Here is a 23,378-nt window from a genome sequence, read left to right on the forward strand (position 1 = left end):
GCTGCCGAAAATTCACATGAATTGCATGTTCTTTATTCAATCCTCATATTCAGCCTAAAGAGCCAAGGATTGTTTCTCTTATATTACAGATGAGGAAACAGAGGCAGAGCTCCTAAGTGACGAGGCCCACAGCTAGTTAGGACTGAATGGGAGCAAGAACCAAATCTCCTACCTGTTAGCTCCAAACCTTCCTGTGGTTTCCTGTTTCACAGCCTGAGGTTAGAGCACTGTGTACCACCTCCTTCCCACCCCTGCCACTCAGCAGTAAAATATCCACGGGGAAAACTGGGAAGTATGCAAGGAAACATGCTAGCTCTAGAGATAAAGGACCTTTAGAAACTCTGCTCCCCCAAATAGGTCTTTATCCATCTTGTAAGCAGGAAACTACTCAATTGGTCCCAGGGTTCGCTAAACATCCAAATGGCTTCATTTACGCGCACTATGATATGAAAGCATCCTTTTCCCCATAAGTATCGTGAAGAAGCTGGCTTAGTTTCCTCTTCCGGGTACATAAAAACCGCTATTTAAACATGCCACATTAAAATGTTTATGTCATTTATTTTTCCTTAAATAATAATTTGCTACAATCCTGTCACAAATTTTAAAAAAATTTAACACAGTATTCACAAAGGCAGAATCCTTTAGGACAATCAAAATCCTGGTGTACTTAGAATAAATTAACTTCAAATTGCGTTTATATTCAGATAGTCTGATCCTCTCCTTTGAAATGAAATGGAGACCATTGTAACTGAGGGTGAATGCACACATTTGTTCTTCTGTACAGAGACTCATTCTTTACATAAACTCAGCGGTAATTTGAATCAAGTTCGGGATCCTGAGAAGCACTCACCCGTGGACGCACACACACGTGCACACACCCGCAGACAACCCTCTAGAAGCCGGGTTTCCCATGGTTCAATTACCAGAAGATCTTTTCTCAGAAGGGCCAAAGGTTCTGAATACTTAGATGATATTGTCCCATCTCCCCTCTGGAAAATCAAAAGGTTTCAAGTGTAGTAGCTTGAAGTAGCAGCAATACATGTAAATAGTAGATTCAGTAGTCAGCGATTCCAGTCCTGGGTTCTGAGTATACAGTAAGAGGCAAGCAGAGGCAAGAGACACACCTGCTCCTAGAACTAAGACACACAATGGCAAGACAACACTGAGAGTCTTAGTTCTCAGAGTCGGGGCTGAAAACTCACCTGAACATCCAAGACTCATCGGGTTCAGGCACCGAGGGGGAACCCGGAGAGGGACCCGATCCCCAGGAACACGAATATTGAAGGGGCCAGGAGAGGGGACAAAGGAAGGGAGGGCAGAAAAGGTACTGCTCAGCCTCCAGCCTGAATTCCCACTGCACGGCTGCTAGTACCTGCCTCAGGCTTTCCATAGCGTCAGGGGTGGGTGGACGTGAATTGCTCCAGCTCCGCCCAGGAGCGCGGGGAGCTCAGCCCTTACAGTCCCGTACACATAAACACACGCGACATCCAAGCAACCCCGAGTAACCACACCGTCTTGTTTCTGGGAGGCCAACAGTACTGCTGGAGTCCCCTCTCCATTGCCCAAGGATGGCTGACAGGGGTGTGCGTGGTGACGTTAAGGAGGAAGGCATTAGAACAGGCCCCAGACTGAGATTCCTTCTTGCGTGTTTCTCTCCGTAGGAATAACGGGCCCACGTGATGCCGTGATTGCATGCGTATCTACACCAGTTCCTATGTACATGATAGCTTTTCTAGAGAAGTTTAAAGTGCCTGGGTTCAAAGGTGCCCATTCCTTTCCCACAGCTACCGGTTCCTCTTGCTGCTTCCAGAGAGGATATCTGTCCTCTCCTAGGGAGGCTGCCCCGGGGAGAGAGGAATGGACGTTTTCACAGTTGTCTTAGCTGGGCTCCAGCGTCGGGACTAGGCCTTCTTCATGCACACGAAGAATCGCTTCGCACACGAACTTGTACTGGCTCTGGAAAAGAAAACAGGCTGTCCAGTCCTGTAGCCGCAGAACACCACGTCACAACGCGGACACCGTGGGGCTTTTGCATCATTTGTAAATATTCCCTGGGTGCCAACTCTGGGCCACTTGCCAGGCCAGCAAAGTGGAGGAGCCACACCTGTGACCTCCTAGTCCCTATATGATGGGGGCAGGGGCGAACCCGGAGCACAACGGGTGAAGTGTCACACAAACATGATGCAGGGAGGAACCGGCGGTCTGGGGAGTTGGGGAAGGGGCGAGGGTTCCCGTGGGGTGGCTGCTCTAGTAGGCAGAATCGTGGAAGGGCCAACGGGGATGGCCCGTTTTGAGAAGCACAGTCAGGGTCCCCGGTCCTGGCCCGAACACCTGGGTGTGCGTTGGAGGAAGGGCTGCACAGGTGGGCTGGGGCCTGGCTGCGGAGGGCCTTGAGTTGGAGTAAAGAGTCTGGATTTTTGTCTTAACAGGGAAAGCCACTCAAAGAGTCTCTGCAGGATATGGGTCGTTTATATTAGCAAACACCTAAGAAACACATTTTGGCATTTAGACTGAGCTTCTCCAGCTAGGAAAATCTACCAAGATGATGGATTTTGTTTTCCTTTTTAACCAGTAATGAGGTCTTCCATAACACAAAACAGGACAGAGAATGGCCTTAATAACATCACCTGATTTTTTCTCTAAGCCAGATTTCCGGGGTACAAACTAACATAAAACTACAAGAACTGTAGTCTATTAGGGAAATCTTATAAACTTTGTCCACAAGCCTGTGAGGATACAGAGCTGGTTGGAATAGGGAGTTCCTGCTCCTTTCTTTGCTAAGTCATTCTCATCCACCCCGAGGGTTTTGCTTCCTCCAGGAAGCCTTCCTTGACTTTGCAAAGTCTGCTTTAGATACTCTCCCACCCCCTATTGCTGCTGAAATTTATAACAGACGAATCCAGTTCTCCTACTAGATGCAAGCCTCCAGTCTCTCCTGTTGCACAATTATTTGTGGAAAGAATGAATGAATGAGCACAGGATGGTCTCCATTTTGAAGATGGAGAAACAGAGAGGTTAAGGACTATCTAAAGGTCATTCAGTATGTGAGGGAGCCTGAATCATGTTCTTTCCACACCACCTCACTGCCCCTCTTGAAGTTCTGGGGGAAAACCCCAAGAGTTCCTCCTGAGGACACTGCAGTGCTGAGTGTGCGGACACCACAGAGGTGGGAGCCGGACCAACGTGGGAGAGTGTGGCTGTGAACAGCATCTGCTGAGCCAACAGGGTCACCCCGGCACAGGTGGGTGGGGTGAAGCCTGCGGTGACCTGGCTTATGTCTGATGGACAAAGGATGGGCCAGTGGTTCAGCAATGCAGAGTGTAACCAGGGCTGCCACCTGGCAGAGGGGCTGCTGGGAAATAAACCAGAGGCAGCAGCAATGGAGGGCAGCAAAGCTCAGAGGCTAGATGGGTGTGGGTTCTGGAGTTGTGCAGCCCCTGACAAGCTCTGTGACCTTGGGCAAGTGGCTCAGTCCCCTTGAGCCTCAGTCTCTTGACCCACAAAGTCCTCCTCCCAGGCCTGGCCGGGTGCAAGCATGCAGGAAAGGCTGGCCACCATGATTACAAGATCTTTACTCACTGATGTCTGCACCATCATGGCGCGCTGGTCTCGCATTTTCCGGACAACATCTAGTGGGTAAACCGGCAGATTTCTTTCAATTAAGCACATGGCTGTTTCCATAGTGACCAACACGCCAGTTCGACCTATTCCAGCGCTGGAGAGGGAGAGAAGAGAGACCTGGAATTGGCCTGAGCAGCATTTCTGCACGGCCCAGCGGAACTGCTAGCCGTTCCCACGTTTACCCAGAAGGAGCTTTCCTCCCTTGGTTTTCAAGAACAAAACCAATGCTCAGGGGGTGCTCTTGAACACAAAACACATGCTCTTGAACAGGCTGAAGAGCCTGTCCTCGTGTCCTTAGGCTGGGGGCGTCACAGCCCGTGGAAAGAAACCTACCATTCATACCCCGTCTCTCATTCACACCTATCATGACAGTCTTAAGGGCAGAGGGAAGGGCATGGGTAGGATTTTCCTTCATGGTTTCATAGAATTCCAAATCTTTTTCTTTTTTTTGAGACAGTCTTGCTTTGTTACCCAGTCTAGAGTGAGTGCCGTGGCGTCAGCCTAGCTCACAGCAACCTCAAACTCCTGGGCTCAAGCAATCCTTCTGCCTCAGCCTCCCGAGTAGCTGGGACTACAGGCATGCACCACCATGCCTGGCTAATTTTTTTCTATATATATTAGTTGGTCAATTGATTTTTCTATTTATAGTAGAGACGGGGTCTCGCTCTGGCTCAGGCTGGTTTCGAACTCCTGCCCTCGAGCAATCCGCCCGCCTCAGCCTCCCAGAGTGCTAGGATTACAGGCGTGAGCCACCACGCCTGGCTGAATTCCAAATCTGTTGAAATAGTGAGGACATAAAAGTAGAGGTTTGTAAGAGCACACAACTTTGTGGGTTTTAGGGTGGGTTTTGCGTCTGGGGTTTCTCTCCAAGCCTTTCCCAAGGGGTACGGGTATTCTAAACAAAACAACACGACATGACAAGGGTCATACCTGCAGTGAACTAAGACGGGTCCCACCCTCAGGGACCTCATATAGTTTACAAATTCCAGGAAGTCCGAGGAGTCATCGGGTACGCCGTGGTCAGGCCACGCGACGTACTGGAGGTGTGTCAGCGTGTGCTCCTCCCCGGTCTGCGGGAGACACGGTGGCCGCAATGAGGCAATGCTGATAGATGGTGGACACGCGGCCCCCGCCCCACCCCGGACACCGGGCAGGGCGGCCAGTCTCCCGAGGCTTCTCCCACCGTGCACAGCCCTGCTGCGGCCCTGCCGGTTCTGTCCCCCACGTTTACTCTCGGGCTCAGCGCAGGCCACCTCCCCCGCTTCTGCCCAGTGATTCTGTTTGCTTCTATGGTACTTGCCATCGGGGCCACACGTGCTGGCTCTTTTTATTTATGTGTTTATTATGGCAACATATACATAACACGAAGTCCACCACTATGACCATTTTCAAATGTGCAGTTAGTTCAGCAGCATTGAGTATATTTGCAATATCGAGCAACCATTACCACTCGCTCTCTCTAGAACTTCTAAAATCGCTCAAACATAAACTCTGGGCTCAGTACGCCACATGGTATAATGTCCACATAGCCCCATGCTCCCCTTCCCAAACCCCTGGCAACCACTGTTCTACTTCTGTCTCTGAGGATTTGATGACTCCAAGACTTCATATAAGCGGAGTCCTCAAGTGTTTGTCTTTCTGGCACTGAGCCAGATCTGGGCTTTGTGGGTCAAGAGACTGAGGCTCAAGAGGACCGAGTCACTTGCCCGAGGTCACAATGCTTGTCAGGGGCTTATTTCACTTAGCGGGATTTGTCCATGTTGTATGATGGGTCAGAATTTCCTCCTTTTAAAGGCTGAATAATATCCCATCATACGGATACACCACATTTTGTCTGTCCATTCCTGCCGACGGACACCGGCTGTTGCCACCCCCCACCTGTTGTGAACACCGGGTCCTGACTCTTTGACGGGTTGTCTTATGTGTTCACTGATGTGCTCGCCAGGCCCAGGTGAAGACAGAGGGCAGACCCAGCAGTGTGGCCCACCTGGGACCACAGTGGCTGCTGACTCAGCACCTGCCCCTCCACTGTGCCCCCCTCAGACCCCCGCTCACCTGAGTGTTGGTGACCAGCATTTCTCGGGACACGTAGGCGATGGTGCAGTCCTCTGACTGACACTGGATGTGAAAGCCACCGTGGTCCATGATGTCGGGGGGGTCGGGCCAGTACTGGTGACATTTGGTCTGTAAGGAACCACCAAGTACAGGTTAGCCTTCTCTGTGGGGGTGTGCATGCGAGCAGGTGGCCCTGGACAGGCGTCGGCCACAGTCCTCTCATGCACACGCATGAGGGCTGACGGGAGAAAAGAAACTCAGGCAAGGCTGCTGGCTCTGTGTATGCTCCTGGGGCGGGCAGGGGGCAGAGGACCCTCCTTCGTCCTCTGGAGAGTGGGGCAGGGGCAGGGGCCAGGCCACTGCTCTCTGATCAGCCCCCAGCGGAGCCTGGAGGAGGAGGACAAGAGACTCTCCTTCCCCACCAGGGTAGCTCGCTAGAAGAACAGCAGAGAGCCCAGACATGGGGCCTTGGCTGGTGACCAACCCTCCACCCCAACCTGCCCGGTGCCACATCTAGCCGACCCGTCCCTCAGGCCCCTCCTTGGCTCCAAGCACCCCTGCCTCAGCCCCCTCCACCATCTGCCCCCGCCTTCCTGATGGGGAGGCCTCAGGTACAGCAGTGGAGGGCACGTTTCGGGGTGGCAGACACACCTCTGTTGGGACCACTTCCTCCTCCCCGCCATAGCCAGGTGACTCGGAACCTGTTACTAAACCTGATGATTGCGTTTTCCACCCAAAAGACAGGGACGGCACCTGCCTCAGGGCTGGTGGCAGAGGCTGGTGGTGTGCCAAGCCCTCTGTAGGACATGTCCACAGCAGCCACTATTACTGCTGCTGTTATGGGCTCCACGTCAACAAGTATGAGTGATCAGAGATTCCACAAAAATCCGGATTAAGGAAATCCCTGAACTGACACGAATATCTTTTTTCATTTGAGCAGCGTCTCCGAGGCCCTCAAATACTTTCACAGATGGAGCCGATATTCCCTATACAGCGGGCAAGGAAGCCCTGCAGCTTGCCCCGCAGTGTCTCTCAGTGTGGCTGTGCTTCTCCCAGAGACGGGCTGATCCCACCTCCCTCCCCATTTTCTATCCCCCCTTCCAAACCCGGCCGGCAGCTTGCTCCAGTGGCCATCTCAGCGCCCGCCTGCCTCTGGCTTCTAAGCAAACTTCACAGCGAAGCTGTCCATCCCATCATAGTTCCTTCTGTCGGTCAAATCCTGGCTCATTAAAAAAAGTGTTTTTCCCCAAGCCTATACACAGTTGTACCTACTTAAGTGAAAATTGCATCTGTTAATGGTGCAACGGTGGTATAACCAAAAGATACATGGAATTTGTCCAGAAACAGCTTTTCTAATCTTTTCAAATGTCGCAGTGAACATGTGCAATGAAAGTACGCTGTTGGAAAGCTGGAGTTAAGAATTAGAAACCACAAACATGGATATTTCAGGTGGTAGCCACCTCCTGACTTTGCTTGGACAGGAAAGGGTTACTCTCTCTAGAACCCAGGGCAGAGTCGTCAAGCACAGGCACCGGCCCATTGGCCTCCTCACCGGTACAGGAAGAGAAGTGCCTGCCCACGGGGTAACAGGGGAGAAGACATCCTCTGAAGTGACCAACTCATGCGAGGCAGAACTACAAACACCTGTGCTCCTGGCGAGGTTCCCTGTTCCATGGTGAATCTGACCAGAACTGGATTCTCTCTTTACAACTGTGATCAAATTCAGATTTTAGGTGTACCTGGATCTGAGGGCATTAGGGGTGTGGTGGAAACAGCTAGGAGTTTGGGGAGATCCTGAGTTTCAGTCCTGGTTACTAAGTTCTACCAACCAATTGTGTGGTTCTGGGCAAGCTGCTAAACTTCTTTGAGCCTCCGATTCCACATTAATGCTGCTACAGCAAGGTGGGATGTGCTAATGCCTAATCCCTTCTGAGTAGTATATGCCAAGCACTGAATGGCACTTTTCATGAACATTATTCTATCTTACTCTTAAAACAAGCTCTGAGGTGGGTGCAGTGATCGTCTCTGTTTTGCATATGAGTCAACCAAAGCTCAGAGAATGAATAACTTGTGTCAGATCACACATATAGGAACTGGGGCAGACCTGGAATTTCACTATGGGGCTGCAAACTCTTTGCCAGGCAGATTATACTGTGAAATGACAAGAAAATGGGCCTCTACGGGGCTGGGGTTACCTTAAATAGGTAATATATGCAAAGGGCCCAGCACTGTGGGGAGGACAGGAGCACTTCTGGAGAATGATGGAGGTCAGTCAAGCTAGAAGGCCAACAACCAGCTGCCAGGGACAGGGACAAGACCCTGGGCAGATGCTGCCAGGGCCATCAGAACATTCTCTCCTTCGGGACTATCTGAGTGGGAACTGTTCCCTCTTGTGCCAGTTCCGAGTGTGGCTTTGAGAAGAGGTCAGGAAGGGACCAGAAGGAACATGCCGAAGGTGGGGGGGTGGTTCCAGGTGGGGGAAGAGCATGATCTCAGGAAGACAGACCAGATGTGGTTTGGGCGGAGAGTCACGGGCCACATTAAGAAGGCTTTACAGTGAAAAGCTTGCTTTCTTGCCACTTAGTCGACAGACATCCCTGGGGATGCTGAGATGAATTAGGCATGATGTGGCATTGTCCTCAAGGTGCTCTCAAATCCGCTGGGGGGAATGTGTGTGAAAGGAAAGGTGAAGAACAGGCAGAGACAGGTGGCTCATGCAGGGGGTGGAGTGGACATCCTGGACAGAGGATGGGAGCTCAGGACTGAAGGACTCGGGTGTCTACCAGGCGGGTGAGGCAAGGACAGGCCATTCAGGCAGAGGAAACGGGACCCACGAGGAGAAGAGGCAACTGTGTATCTAGGGAACGACAGATGGTTCCAGACACTGGCACAGACGGCACAAGTCAGTCTGGGGGCGGGGAAGGCGAGACTCTGAGCATCTGAGAAGCCATCAAAACATCTGAGCAGGAGAATGGGAGGACCAGGCGACCCTCTGGAGAGGTCTATCTGAAGGCTGTGTCAGCAGATGGGCCAGACTGGGGAAGATGCTGGGACAGGAGGCCACTACGGAGGCTGCTGGAAGAGATGTGCAAAGGCCCTGAGGGAGGGCAAGGGCCAAGGGGACAGAGAGGAGAGAACGGCGGTAGCAGACCGTGGAGAGTGGATGTGGGAAGTGAAGAGAAGGGCAGAGCCAAGCCCAATTCCAGTGGCTTGGGTGGCTGGGCGGCTTGTGCCACTGGCCAGAATGGTGGGCTCAGGGGACGGCCATCTGTGTGCATGTGAGTGGCTGATGGCTTTGGCTCTGGGCACCTTGTATGTGAGGACACTCAGGTGGTTGTGTCCAATCAATAAATGCGCAGGTGGGTTCAGGTTCAGGAGGTAGAAGGAGCCAGTGCCCAGATCCATTTGCTGAACCACCCAGAGTGCCGGACAAAACCTGACTCCAAGATAAGTTCCAAGATGAGAAGCCGCATAGCCCTAGTATGCATTTTACCAGCAGAGTGTTTAACAGACAACAAGAGCAAGGGAGTTTACAGGGCTTTGTGCTGCCCCAAACCCCTTCCTGTCCCATCACATGATCCTTGTGACAATCCAGGGCCCCTGAGGTTGCACAGAGCAGCAAACCCATCTTCCTCTGGCCGGGGGACGAGGAGCACAGGAACCAGCCCCTACTCCACGTGGAGCACCTTCCATTGGACAGGCGCCGGTCCAGGGTAGATCATTCCTAATCCTCAAAACAACCCCAAGAGACAGACAGGCATCACCGCCTCCTTCCTAGTGCCGAGGAAACTGAGGCTGAGAGTCCTGGCCAAGGTTAAATAGCTAAAAGCGGTGGCGCCAGAACTCCAAGGCCTCCAAAAGCCCGTGCCTTTGACGGCTGGTAGGCTGGAAGGAAGAATATCCACATTACTCATATATAGATGTAAAAAATAATTCTCTTCCCCTAGAGAACCATCTCTGATGGAAGGTGAGGGAGAATAACTTTTTCCATGGATAAGTTACACCTCTCGGAAGAAATCCATGAGCATGGAGGGAGAGCACAGAAAAACATTTTGGGTCAGAATGAAAAAAGGGAGAAGTCAGAGCCACCCCGCTGACCACCGGGCCTTCTGAGGCTTCAAGGGGCCCCTGTCTGCAGACTGCAGAGCAGCACAGAGCGCTGGTGGGCTGCCTGGGCCAGCCACACCCCTGCTACGTGTGTGACATGGAAGGGAACACACAGGACAACCTGAGGGTTTCATCTTTCAGAATCAGAAAGAGGTGAACCTGCTTGCCTAGAGTGACCGGCTCCCAGTCTGGAAGAACTGGTGGGTGGGGACAAGGATGAGATAGGGGCTTCAGGATAAAAGCCTTGGGCAATTCAGTCACCTGAGGGTTTGTAACAGGAGAGGGAGGAAACATGCACCTGGATTTCAGAGAACAGGTTTCTAACAATTGATAAAGCAGAGAGAGATGTTCCCAGAGCCAGAGACGGGAAGGGAATGAATCTCTATGGCAGGAAACTGACAAATCAGCTGGATTGGGTTCAGTTAGGAAGAACCTGCTGGGTCACATGGGGACCTCAGATGAGCTCAGGTGTGGAGAGGACACCAACAAAACAGGGGAGGGGGCTGAGGGCGGGACACAGCAGGCGGGGGAGGATCTGCAAGGGCAGCCTCTTGGATCACAGAAGGGCCTTTTCTCCTGAGCTGGAACAAGCAGTCCGAGCAAAGAGGGGCCGGCCACCCAGAGCAGACCGTCTGTCACCAGCTTTGAGACAACAGACCACTCCTGTGGGGGCTGGGCTCCCTCTTCTCTGAGGAGAAGAATGACCTTCCTGCTGAAAAGGCAGAGTAAACTTTAAAGGGCAAAGAGAAGCCCAGCACAGACAAGACAGTGACAGCATTAAGCTGCCTGAAAGGATTCAGGTGATATGGAATCCTGTATCATGGGCCTGGTGCGGTAGCGCACACCTGGTCCCAGCTACTTGGGGGGCTGAGGCGGGAGGACTGCTTAAGCCCAGGAGTTTGAGGCCAGCCTGGGCAACACAGTGAGATCTCATGTCCAATCAATCAATCAACTTATACCATGAACTAAAAGACTTTATGGGGTAGGAGAATGGCACCTCCACGAACTGTTCCTGAGACAATGTGTAGCATCCAGGCACCTGGGAGTAACTGAATAAGGGAACAGAGGAAGGCAAATACAGTATAATTCTCAAATGAGGACATGACAAGGCAATAAACTTGATGTCTAGTATCTATAAAATACCAGCATGGCCCCGACCAGGGCCTGCAAAATGTGCAATGCCTGGTGGCACATTAGGAGTGGAAATATCTTTCAAGGAAAATTTATTAAAGCAAAGAATGATGAGTCAATTTAAAGAATAATAATAGTAATAAATACTACTTCAGTAAAACGACTACAGTGCAGCCCCGGTAATAATGGTTAAGGAGGCTCCCGAATTACTACCACTGTTGCTACTACCAGCTAACATTTATGTAACATTCGTTACGTGCCAAGCACTCTTCCCAGGAAACGACCTGTATTAACTCATTCAACTCCCCCACAATCCCATGAGCCGAGTGCTATTACTATTCTGTTTTACAAAGAGAGGTTTTATAGTTTTTTTTTTCCCAAGCTGCACAGGTAGGAAGTAGCAGAATCAGGATTCGAACTCAGAAAGTATGGCTTCTTATCCACCACACCACGGAATCAGATTGTAGCAAGCATTTTAGAAACACAGAGGACACTACTGTGAGCCAGCCAGGGTTGCCTAAGTTCAGAAAGGGTCCAAGTAACTTCATTTCCTATTAAAGACAAAATTTAAAAAAATCATAAAAAACCCGAAAATAGGCAAAAATGAGACTTCCAAAGAGATCAGGTGATTCCTAGACCTGCTGCACTGTGCTTTCAGCCAAGCTTCTGATGGTCTCTCATGGCAACCAGGTAGATGAGGTGGGGAAATGGCAGGAGACAAGAGCAGAGCCCTGAGGATTAACAATTGCTCCCCGAAGTGTGCTCTCAGTGCTCTAATAGCACTCTAGAAGGAGGCTTCTACTGCCTCCAGAGGATTTAAAAATTTTTATCAGTGACTTATACGAAGTAAAGAGGTTCTCATCAAACCTGTGAATGACAAGAAGCTAGGAGTGACAGCCCACGCAAAGAAATAAGGAAAACCCAAAAAAGCTCTCTAAAGGCGGGATCCAAGGGCTGAATCCAACCATCTGCTGATGATGATGACACAAAACAGCAGCTTGCATTGCTGGACACCTGCAGCATGCAGTTCTCTGTGCTTTTCCTATTAGTATGTGTTGCCTGGGTCTTCACAAACCCTTCAAGCGGGTACTATCATCATCTCCATTTCACATACGAGAATGCTCGGGCTCGGAGAGATTAAGTAATTTGCTCAATGGGAACATGCTTCAAACCCAGACAGTCTGGCTCGGGCATAGGTAGGAAGGCTCCAAGAGTCAAGGGCATGAGTACAAAATGGGGGAAACCGGCTCAGTGGCAACATCAAGATGAGGCCCACACAATTCCCACTGACCACAGGCGTCAGGGAAGCCGAAGGCTATCCTCAGACATCTGAAGGGGCTTCCCAGAAAGGAGGGGGGAAACTTATTCTGTGTCTTCCACGCAGCAGAACTAGATGGGGTGGAGGTTAAAAGCAACATGCGTTTCAGCTGGGTGTGAAGTGTTTCAGCAGAGGAGGGAGCCATCTGTCTGGGACAACCACATTTAAAAGCCCTCTGCAATCCAGGAAGCTCTGCAGAATCAGTAGGAATTCAGGCTTTGCTGTTTTGGGTGAGAGGCTAGACTCATCTCCCCAAACATACCGTCCATCCCAATTCCTGTGTTTTCTGATTTTCAACATGGATTCACTTGGCATTCTGAACCACACAATGAGCAGAGACCCTGGGAGGAGGTGGCACCCAGATCATTCAAAGCAAGTGATTTGAAATTAATTTATATTTGATTTTGGAATGTGTTTCTGAATAAAAGTTCCATAGTAAAGATATCCAGATGTATCCAGGGGTTAGGGACTTCATGATACAGGTATCCTTGCATACCGACTTCAGGTACATGGTCAGCGGTCTGTTTATGTGGACCGTGTCGATTACAGAATTTCTCCTACTTTTTGCGGCCACTGTTAATGCCACATGTATACATTCTTTCAGGACCAGCACCTGTCCTGGGTAGGGGAGGCCACAGCCGGCGCAGGGGTTCTGGGGCAGGGGAGGTGAGACAGGGAGAATGCCTGCTGGCTTCTTACAATGGATCCAAGCCAGGACTGGGCTAAGCAGGAGGGCTAAGCTTCCCATCACTGGCAGTGTCCACTGTGGCTTTATACAGGAAATTTAGGGTCACACACACACAGTGGCTGGACCAGGGTACACAGAAGACCCTTTCCAGCCCCGAGATTCATGTTCCCCAGAGCATAGTGTGACACTGCACACATCTGTTTGGAACGCAAGCCACTTACCCGCCCTCGCTCTGTGAGAGTTGTCAACATGACGATGAGTGACAACTTCTGATCCCAGACGACTTGCCAAAACTGTGCACAGGTATGTGGCAGGGGGCCCTGAGTGGCAATGTATTTGTTCACAAGGTTAGCAGCAGGAATTTCCATCTGGCAAGAGAATGGTAAGGCATTAGAATCTGTCACTGCCACAGGTAGAGAGGTGACTGGATTTTTAACTCTTGTACTTGCTAACTGACACCATACCGGAAGGATATCTCCTCATCAATACACAGCAAATACGAATATTCAAAAAAGGTATTTCTAAAAATCCTTGAAAAATATTTGACAATGCTAGCATTAGATCTTTAAGATAAAACTGTATGATAGTCAGTAGGCAAAAAATCAGATATGTATCTGCCAGATGGCAGAAGAGTTTAAATGACTTTCATCACCCTGTTCTAAATATAATCAATACTGGCTATCTGTACTTTGATGCACCAATCTTCACCCCTAAGTCTTTCCCTAGGCAGGGCTTTCTACCAACATTAATTTACATTTATTGAAAGCATAAACCATATAGGTTTACACAATCAACTCTCATTGCATTTTGCTTTCTACATGGCTTCCAATGCTTGCATCATTTTTTTTTTTTTTCTTGAGACAGAGTCTTGCTCTGTCATCCCGGCTAGAGTGCCATGGAATCAGCCTAGCTCACAGCAACCTCAAACTCCTGGGCTCACGCGATCCTCCTGCCTCAGCTTTCTGTGTAGCTGGGACTACAGGCACATGCCACTACGCCCAGCCCAAGACACCAGAAATGTTGGTATGAGGGCCGATGCATCCCACAGATGTTTTCGAATAAGTGGAATTACTGACCAGACCGATTTTTATTAGAGCAGTTCTTGATATTTTGCTATGACTTGAGAACCTGATTTTAGGAATCACATGTCTGCTTAGATCAGGGATTGGCAGACTGTGTGTGGCCTTAAGGCCAGACCTACTTGCCACCTTGAAAGCTAATAGTAGTTTTTAATATTTTTTAAGTGGTTACATTTCAAAATGTAAAGACCAAATATTTACTATCTGGCCAGCTACAGAAAAAGTTTGCTGACCCGGGTTTAGAGGAAGAAACTAAAGTTTAGAGAGGCCAATTAAGTTGCTCAAGATACATTTTCAGAGAGAGAACAAATGCTTTCCCCACAACACGTGAAAACTTACACTTTTCCTTTTTTCTTTATGTGTACAGAGGAGGTTTTACTTTTCTTATTTTTAGGCAGGACGGCATTAATAACGTGGAGAAAAATACGTAAAGTTACAAACATACCACTGGCAAAAACCAACACCTAAATGACAGCAGCCCAGTACAGAGGCGCGTGGATGATGGAATTTGAAACGCAAAGTGTTTGGGTTCCATCTTCCATTAGCTTTGTGACTTTTGAAATTATTTAGCCTCTCCAAACCTTAGTTTTCTCCTCTGTAAATGAGACTATTCTGCCTCCCCTCGCATAGCTGCCGTGGAGCTGCAATGAAGCAGTGAGCAGGAAGGCACTCTGTCAACCGCAAAGCGCCACGCCAGCCGCCATCGTCCTTGTCACGGTGATGAATGTGCTCTTTCTTAGCACCCAGAGTCCCGACTTACGTTCACATAACTCGCATTAATATAGTCTTCACTTCCCTGCAATAATACCCGGGTGGTGTCATCTGTGGGGGAGAGAAAAATTGACCAATTACTCCGAGCATTATTTTGATCATTCCAAGTGAATGAGAGTCCAAGTGAACAAGGGTTCGGTCCCCGGTCCCCAGCCCCCTCTGCGGCTCTTGCTCATTAGCATAGGCACTAGTCTCCAACTGTTCTCAGTCTGAAATGGCTGCAATAAAGACGGTGGTGTTTACAGACACGCTGAAAATCATTCCAGAAGACCAGACAATCTGTTTTAAAAAGGGAAACATTATCTCAGTGCAGGGGGGGTGCAGGGAAGAAGCATTCATGCTGGATACTCACATGGTAGCACATCTTTATATCGGTTTTTGTCCAAATTTTGAGGCAGCTTTGCAAACGTGATGGCTAAACCTGGCTTCTTTCTGTAGAGTTGCTATGTGACAAAGAGAGGAAAAAAAGTCATTGCAAAAAGCAGCTATGAAGGAAGTGTGAAAACATACTTTATCATTTGCTGCACCAACATCTTAACATTTTTAAAGTGATTATCTGTTATAGATTAAAAGAAAATCTTCCCAATAAGAATTCCACAAGAAACTGACTAAATTGTTTAACCACTTTTTTTAAAATTTGAGGATCTTTAGGGGAAAACAAAGTCATAGAAAGTGTCTGAATCACAGATAATGGATCATGGTAAGTAAAACCTTATCTTTATGACAATTATTTGACAAATGCTAAAAGTAGAGGGGGAAAAAAGAATTCTGACTCAAAATTAAATGGAAATCATCTAAATTAGTCTAAAGCTATTTCACTCCAATTTAATGCAGTGAACCACATCCTTTGCTTTAAGAACAAGAGCGTTTCATTTATACTTCAGAAGTATATTTCCACAGTAAAAACATTTATCCCAACACATACTAAACTTCATTTAAAAAGGTATTTCCCGGCCGGGCGCTGTGGCTCACGCCTGTAATCCTAGCTCTTGGGAGGCCGAGGCGGGCGGATTGCTCAAGGTCAGGAGTTCAAAACCAGCCTGAGCAAGAGCGAGACCCCGTCTCTACTATAAATAGAAAGAAATTAATTGGCCAACTGATATATATATAAAAAATTAGCCGGGCATGGTGGCGCATGCCTGTAGTCCCAGCTACTCGGGAGGCTGAGGCAGAAGGATCACTCAAGCCCAGGAGTTTGAGGTTGCTGTGAGCTAGGCTGACGCCATGGCACTCACTCTAGCCTGGACAACAAAGTGAGACTCTGTCTCAAAAAAAAAAAAAACAAAAAAAAGGTATTTCCCTATACATGTAATCACTACCAAAAATTCAAATAAAGCAATCTTTGCATTTGCATAAGCATATTTTAGACGAATTTGTACAGTATCTGACACAATTTTCACAACAGCCCTGTGAGAGGTATTAATAGTATTCTTATTATACAAGTGAAAGCCAGAGGTTGAATGCTTTGCTCAAGATCATAAACAAAAGGATAAACTCAGACCTAACTCCAAGTTAGATTGTGTTTTGTTTTTTATATAACTCTGCCCCCCTGCCCCCCAATCCTGTAAGCCCTTTTACCGTAAATTTCTGTAAACTCTATAGGAATTTAAAAATACAACTTTTCTTAAATGTTGGAAGTGATCTATTTTTTTTTTTTGGTAAAAATTTGGGAAATTTAGACTAATATAAAGAAAAGAAAATATCAGTAATTTCACAATCCTGAGATGACCTTTTCATATATTTTCCCCATTTTTTTTTTTTTTTTTTTTTTTTTGAGACAGGGTCTTTCTCTGTTGTCCAGGGTGGAGTGCAGTGGCACCATCATAGCTCACTGCAGCCTCCAACTCCTGATCTCAAGCAATCCTCCCACCTCAGGTTCCCAATATGCTATATATAATACACTGATATATTACATTTTTAACAAAACAAAACCAAAATATGAAATTGAACTATACATTGGCGCTTCCCATACTATGTTCTAGGCAACCCAAGTATACTAAAAGAAAATTATAGGTATTCCTTAGAAAAAGTTTCAAAGTCAAATTTGGGAAATACTTATGTTCTATGAATTTCCAACAGGACAGACATAGCTTAATTCTGATCAGCTGAGCATTTGTCCAGCTAGTCTGGCCACGGGAGGGAGATCTCAGCATCTTACAAGGAGTGTTCTGGGAAATATTACCACAATTTGGAAGTTTATTTCTTTATACTTATTATATAATGTCTATTTCTCCATGTCATTAAGTAGACTGTACAAATGTAATTTTTAATGGCTCAATAATCTAGCTATACTATAATTTTGTAACTTCTACCCTAATTTCTCATAAGGCTGTTTTCAATTTTTTTCATTCTTATACATTTCTAAGAACAGAATTACTGCATCAAAGCCTATTTTTAAGGATTTTGACACATACGATCAAGTTGCCTAACAAGGATGTATGTATGAAATGGCTAGTTCACCAAACTTTGGCCAACACTCTCGACTAAGATGTCTTTGTAATCTGAATAGGGAGGTTGAACATTATTTTTGCCCTTATATTTTTATAAACTGTGTTGTTTTGTAAATTTGCTTCTGTTAGTCTGTTTTCTCTTATTAAATAAACAAATTGCACAGAACTCCCCAGAAAAGAACATGGAGATTTCTAGTCATTATAATAATGCCATATCTTACACATTTCCCAAATGTTTAGAATTTCCAAACACTCCAAGAGCTCAGCTACTCATCACTTTTATAGTTTCAGTTTATAACAATCAAGTAGCTGCTGAAAAACTTCTCAAATATCTTCAGGCTTTAACAGACTGTGAATTCATTTTAGGAATAAACTCATGCTTTATTGGAGGTTTCAGTGTGACTTTGGTGGAAGGAGGACATCTGAGTTGGTCAAATTTAGCTAAACGGCATTTCAGTTCTAACTGATTAGGTGAATATGCAATTAAATGAATATAATCAGTATAGCTAACCTGGTGGTAAAAAGAGATTTCTTTTTTTTTAAATAACAAAAATGTAAATGCAATCAACTTGAGAAGGTTTCCCAGAAAAGCTTAGATATAGCAAAAGGCTTTAATTACCACGAGATTTTAAATGTATCTCAGCAGTAATGATCCGCTGATAGGATTGTAAAGTACTAAAATAAACTTTTTAAAAACTACTATGGCAATATTTAAAAATTTTTTAAATGTGCACAATCTGGGCTTTATCCAACAGAAATACATAAAGATACATGACAAGGAAGTTTACCTGTAGCAAAATATTCATTCACAGAAAACCAGAAAAAGCCTGAATATTCCTTACTAGGGAGAAGAGTTGGCTTATAGTATAGTCATATCACAAATTTCTTTGCAAGTAATAAAAATATGATAAGACTAAAAGTACAGATTTGTAAGGAAGTCCATTTATCTACTTTTCAGCAAAACATGCAAGTTATTGATTATACAATGATGATCCTATTTATATATTAGCATACATGATATGTACAATGTGTAATATATACACACAATTCTCTGTGTGCACTTAAGTGTATGTACATGTATAAAATACATTTGCATGAGCAATGTATAGAACAAGTATGGAATAATACAAACCAAAGTGTTATTTGTAAATTATAACTAAGAAGAAGAAACCACAGGGGATCAGGGTCAGGTGACTATTAATTTTACTTTGGTTATTTCTGAATTATTAAAACAAAAATTTTTTGTTTTTTTTGAGACAGGGTCTTGCTCTGTCACCCAGGCTGGGGTGCAGTGACACAATCATAGCTCACTGGAACCTTGAACTCCTGGGCTCAAGTGATCTTCCTGCCTCAGCTGCTAAGCAGCTGGGACTACAGGTGCTTGCCGCCCTGTCCAGCTAATTAAAAAAATTTTTTTTTTGTAGAGACAGCATTGTGCTACATTGCCCAGGTTGGTCTCGAACTCCTGTCCTCAAGTGATCCTCCCACCTTGGCCTCACACAGTGCTGGGATTACAAGTGTGAGCCACCGTGCCTGGCCAAGAACTACTATTTTTAAATTTCAAATGACTAAAGTGAGAAAAACAACAAATACAACAAAAGCAATTTATGAAAATAAAACATAGAAAAAGCTGGGTAAACAAATCAAAGTTTAAGATTTTTTATTTTTGGCATCTGGGAGGTTTGACAATGCACACATTTATGTCTGCTTTGCAAAGGCTAACATTGAATAGGACTGACACAATTTAGTAGAAACAGGATTCAAACACTGAGTCTCTAAAGCGTTAAGAGTTGGTTTTTGAGTTCCTTTAATTGTTTAATTTCTCCAGACCTTGTGGGATGCTTGGCAGGCTGAGTATGAAAACACTGTGCCAGGAAGGGGGTGGTACTGGGTGGAAAGTGATGTGCTACGGACACAGGCTTGCCATTCTGGAAAGGTCAGGATGGAGGGGCATGAGTCAAGGCTCTACGAAACTGGCTAGAATTTGAGACAAGGCTTTTAAAGGAAATATTTGCTGGAAAAGTGACAATTTGCTTCGGTTATTCCAGGGCTGAAGGTGTGCAAGGAAGACAGTATCTCCCTTAAATTCTGCCTAGAAAGGGAGCCACAAGGAGGCTGAGAGGCAGTGTCACAGGGACAGAGGATTACCAGAACAACTTAGTTTTATGAAAAACCATTAATTTTTTATGTTGGGGAAATACCTGTCCTCATCCTATCTATCAGTGTAGTTATAAGCAGCTCTGGAACTAGGGGTAAATTATTTTTTAAAAAAAAATGGGCTGGGAGGGGTTGCTAAGGAACAACTATTTAAATTACAGTATCAATATCACCTGCTCTGGCCTCCAAAGACTAGAACCTGAGTGGTGGGAGCTGACACTCCCCAAGGCAGTATGGGTGGGATGGGTCAGAAGACACGGTTTTGAACTAGTTCAAACATTTCTTCTTCGTATAAGTCACGTATGGACATCGGGAGATGACTGTGATCTCCTCACTCAACCAAAGATGTGAAATCTCATCACATCTCTCAGGCGAGGGCTTCAGACACCTGCTGGCTGCACCCAGAGGATGTGGGCCTGGGCTGGCACAGCAGAAGGAAGAATCCCGTCAACTCTAAGAACAGATGAAGAGGGGATTCTTATAGGAATTCTTGAAGGCTAAGAACCCAAGAAAGGGGAAGAAAAACAAAAAAGAGGGAAAAGAAAGGGAGGTGGGGAGTGGAGGGGATCACAGTTAAGAAGAGAGAGCAGTTTGGTGTGTATCATTCCATACCTGTTCCATGCGTTGCTCATGCAAATGTATTTTATACAGGTACATACACATAAGCAGGAACAGATCCCCTTTCAGGCCCTCAACGATGACTCAGAGCAAGGAAAACGTCAGGGCAACGGCTTTCAGAATGTCCCTGTCCCGTCTCCTTCCTGCATCAACCACTATGCTGCTATGGCAGAGCTGGGCATCTGTTCCATTCGCCACCACAACCCCCAGGCCAGCATTGCGCCAGGCACACAGAAGGTGCGCGATAAAAATTCGAAAGAATAATGGGATCTTCTGCTTTCAAAAGGGGGTGCAAACTGTGTGAAAGCATGGTAAAGAGACAGTTTCAAAGCAGTTTCAGCTTTCTTAGACATGGTGCCATATACTTCAGCTAAGGGTAACCTGTGTTTTATAAAACCTCCCTGCCAGGGAAGTTGTTTTTCTAATACTACTTGGTAGACAAATTAACAATTCACTACTCATGGGCAGCTCGTCCCCACTGAGGACATCCCTTTTCCTTTGTACCTGTCCCAGTTGGAACGTAAGAGCCACTGTCTAGAGCGGTCCTCCATCTAACTTCCCATACAGGTTTGCTGAACTGAAATTGTTGCTAGTAACTTTGGAACCTTCGACAGCGTGCTTGCATAGTCCCTGATGTGGATTTTCGTCCCAGATGCAGATTCTACTGCTGGCACACTTAAATATTCTCGCTTTTCACAGATAGAGACACAACAGCAAGTTGGGCCAGCACCTCCCTGGAGTGGGCCCCTGGCACTTGAAATGTGAAAGCTGCACACATGGCCACTCCAAAGAGCCCAGGTTGCTCTGTGTGTCCCAGACATGTGACACGGACAATGTTTTCCCTTCTTAAAAAAAGAAAAAAGAGACTATTTGGAAAACTTTTAAATGCATTCTTTTCAGGGACAGGTTCTAATTTTGAAGGTACAATTGGCCTCGCTCATTTCTACATGTGCCAATTTAAACCTCTCATAACGTTTCCAGCTATCTTTGCCTTTCCACATGCAACTTTTATAATTATCACAGGGGCCAGTGAGTCACTTATTTTGACACTAATGGAACTTTCCTATAATGGGCAATATAGGAAAAAACAGGGGTCAGAAGAGAGAAGATGGTTTCTGGCTTTGGTAAAGATGGGTGATGCTGAAGTGGAGGGACCAAGGCATCTGAGTCTGCCATGACCTTCAGTGGTCTCTTGTAGTATTCCTCGTTTTCTATCAAGTAAACTCCATGTATCTCCAGAGGGGTCTTAACTAATGGTGGGCAAGGAGACAGGGAAGTTGCAAGTCACCTGGTCACTGTATGAGAATGGACACACTCCACTGCTGGGAAGCTGGTTCTCGAATAAAGGACAAGTCAGCATCATCACTTGGCTTTCATCCAGGGGAGTCTATTCCAAATGCATAACCTGTCTTTTGCTTAGATGGAAACTTCAACTCAGGGTAAGCATGGATTAAGCCGCAAGTTATCCTCAGGAAGGAGCAAACCTGTGGCTGAATCGATGCATTCCTTGAAGGAAGAGAGCATCCTGGAGGTGGTAATGGACTTTGGAAAGAGGATACCCTGCCTCTTTTGAACAAAGCAGAGCAGTAAAGCAGCTTGAGGCCAACACAAACGCTGCCAAACTGCTCCCACTGAAGTGGCGTATGGTGTCACTACTGAAGGGAAGGGTTAACCCAGACGTTGGGTGAATTGCTGCCAATGGTTAGATTTTTAACATATATACCCTAATCCTAGCTCTCTAGCTCCAACCAGGTGCGTGACACAGGGAAAGTCCCTCTGCCTCTCTAAGCCTCGTTTTCTCCATCTACAAAAGTGCGCTCCTAATGATTCTGGCCACATCTCTTTCACAGAACTGTTGTGAGAGTCAACAGAGACAACATATGTGAACCACACTTGGTAGATTCCAAAGTGCTGCAGAAATGCTAATTATTATCAAGCGTGATTTTATTACAGCTGGGACCAAATGCTTTCTGGAACACATATGTGTTTGTTTACTGAAAGCCATGGGGAGGAAGGGGGGATTCCCTTAATGAAGAAGGCTTCAAAGCCAGCTTTGCTGGAAACCAGCTCTCCATCGCAGGAGGAATTCCACTGTGGCTCGGCTACCCAGGGGCAGGCCCTTTGTGTCACGGCGTGGGTAGCCACTGCAGACCTTGCTGGGGACCAGCCCTTCTTCCTGCTCCTGTCCAGAGCACACCCCTATCAACTGAGCTGCCCACCCGGCGACTGCACTGGAGGAGCAAGCGGAGAACGAGAACAGCCAGGACTTGAGTCAGACAGTCCAGGGTTCCAAACCCAGCGCGACATGATCACTTCTTGTGTGGAGATTGGACGTGTTCTTTAGGCTCTTGGAGCCTCACTTTGCTCATAAATAACAATAGCTGTTATTTCTCATGGCACTTTTACCAGGTACCAGACAATGCTTTAAGTATCTCATCTGACCCTTATAATCAACCCACGGGATACTCAATTTATAGATGGGGAAACAGAGGGGCCACAGCTGCCCGAGGTCACATAGGAAGGTGGCTCCACCCAGGATTTAAAGTCGGTCTGGCTCCGTGTGGCTAAACAGCCTCTCATATCTTTTCTAGCTCTGATGTTCCACTACTATAGTTCATAGGTCAATAGCATTTCGCGGTTTTCAAATCGTAGTTAAGAGAACAAGCTCTTGGGTTAGCCTGCTTGGGTTCCAATCAGGCTCTGCCATTTACTGTAAGACTTTGGAGAGTTCACTTAATCTGCCTGAGACTCTGCTCCTTCATCTCTATGATGGGATAATGACAGCATCTGTACGGGGCTGTTGTGCGAATTACAGAAGATGCCCTTTAAAGCCCTTGGCACATAGTAAGTGCTCATTAAAGCTTTTCTTTCATATTAGCTTCCCATTTGATCTCTTTTCCTTTGGTATTCCTCTCCTCCGGCAGCGCTGTAAGACATCGTTCCCCCACCTGTAACAGTGGTTTTCATGTGCTGATCCACTTGGCTTAGGCTTCCCTGGGAAGACTGAAGTCTACAAAAGATCTTATTTAAAAAGAAGGGTTTACCACCTAATTTCAAGGAAGTGTATAAACTAAATGAAGGAAACAAATATGCACTAAAAAGTAACCCTAAAACATGTGAATTCCCCATTTTCTATGCACTTTCTCACTGAGCCCTCCAAAGATGATACACAGGATGGGTAGCAGTGGGATCCCGGTTCTGGTTCAACCTTCACCTCTCATCCTCTGGGTCAGCTTGTGCATAAAACCCTCCAGTGATCTCGTTAAAAGTACCAATATCTGGGTCCCAACCCAGCGGGGCAGACGCAGTAGCTGTGGGCTGCGACCTAGTTTAACAAGCTCCCCAGGTGATTTCCATACAAGTGGTCAGAGGGTCACCCTTTG

General features: G+C 46.7%; 1 protein-coding gene across 2 annotated transcripts in view; it reads right to left on the reverse strand.

The window, feature by feature from the left end:
* Positions 1–538: 538 nt before the first annotated feature.
* PTPN3 (protein tyrosine phosphatase non-receptor type 3) overlaps positions 539–23,378 on the reverse strand; it is a 103,748-nt gene continuing 80,908 nt past the window's right edge. For both annotated transcript variants that reach the window (XM_012736762.2, XM_012736760.2), the window contains 7 exons: positions 15,123–15,213; positions 14,760–14,821; positions 13,142–13,288; positions 5,677–5,805; positions 4,552–4,691; positions 3,580–3,715; positions 539–1,956 (listed from right to left, as the gene is read on the reverse strand). In XM_012736762.2, the coding sequence (XP_012592216.2) occupies positions 1,879–1,956; positions 3,580–3,715; positions 4,552–4,691; positions 5,677–5,805; positions 13,142–13,288; positions 14,760–14,821; positions 15,123–15,213 (783 nt within the window). In that variant the 3' untranslated portion in view covers positions 539–1,878. The remainder of the gene's footprint in view (positions 1,957–3,579; positions 3,716–4,551; positions 4,692–5,676; positions 5,806–13,141; positions 13,289–14,759; positions 14,822–15,122; positions 15,214–23,378) is intronic.

The sequence above is a fragment of the Microcebus murinus genome, chromosome 12, assembly GCF_040939455.1.
Source record: "Microcebus murinus isolate Inina chromosome 12, M.murinus_Inina_mat1.0, whole genome shotgun sequence".
In the NCBI taxonomy this organism is placed as follows: domain Eukaryota; kingdom Metazoa; phylum Chordata; class Mammalia; order Primates; family Cheirogaleidae; genus Microcebus; species Microcebus murinus.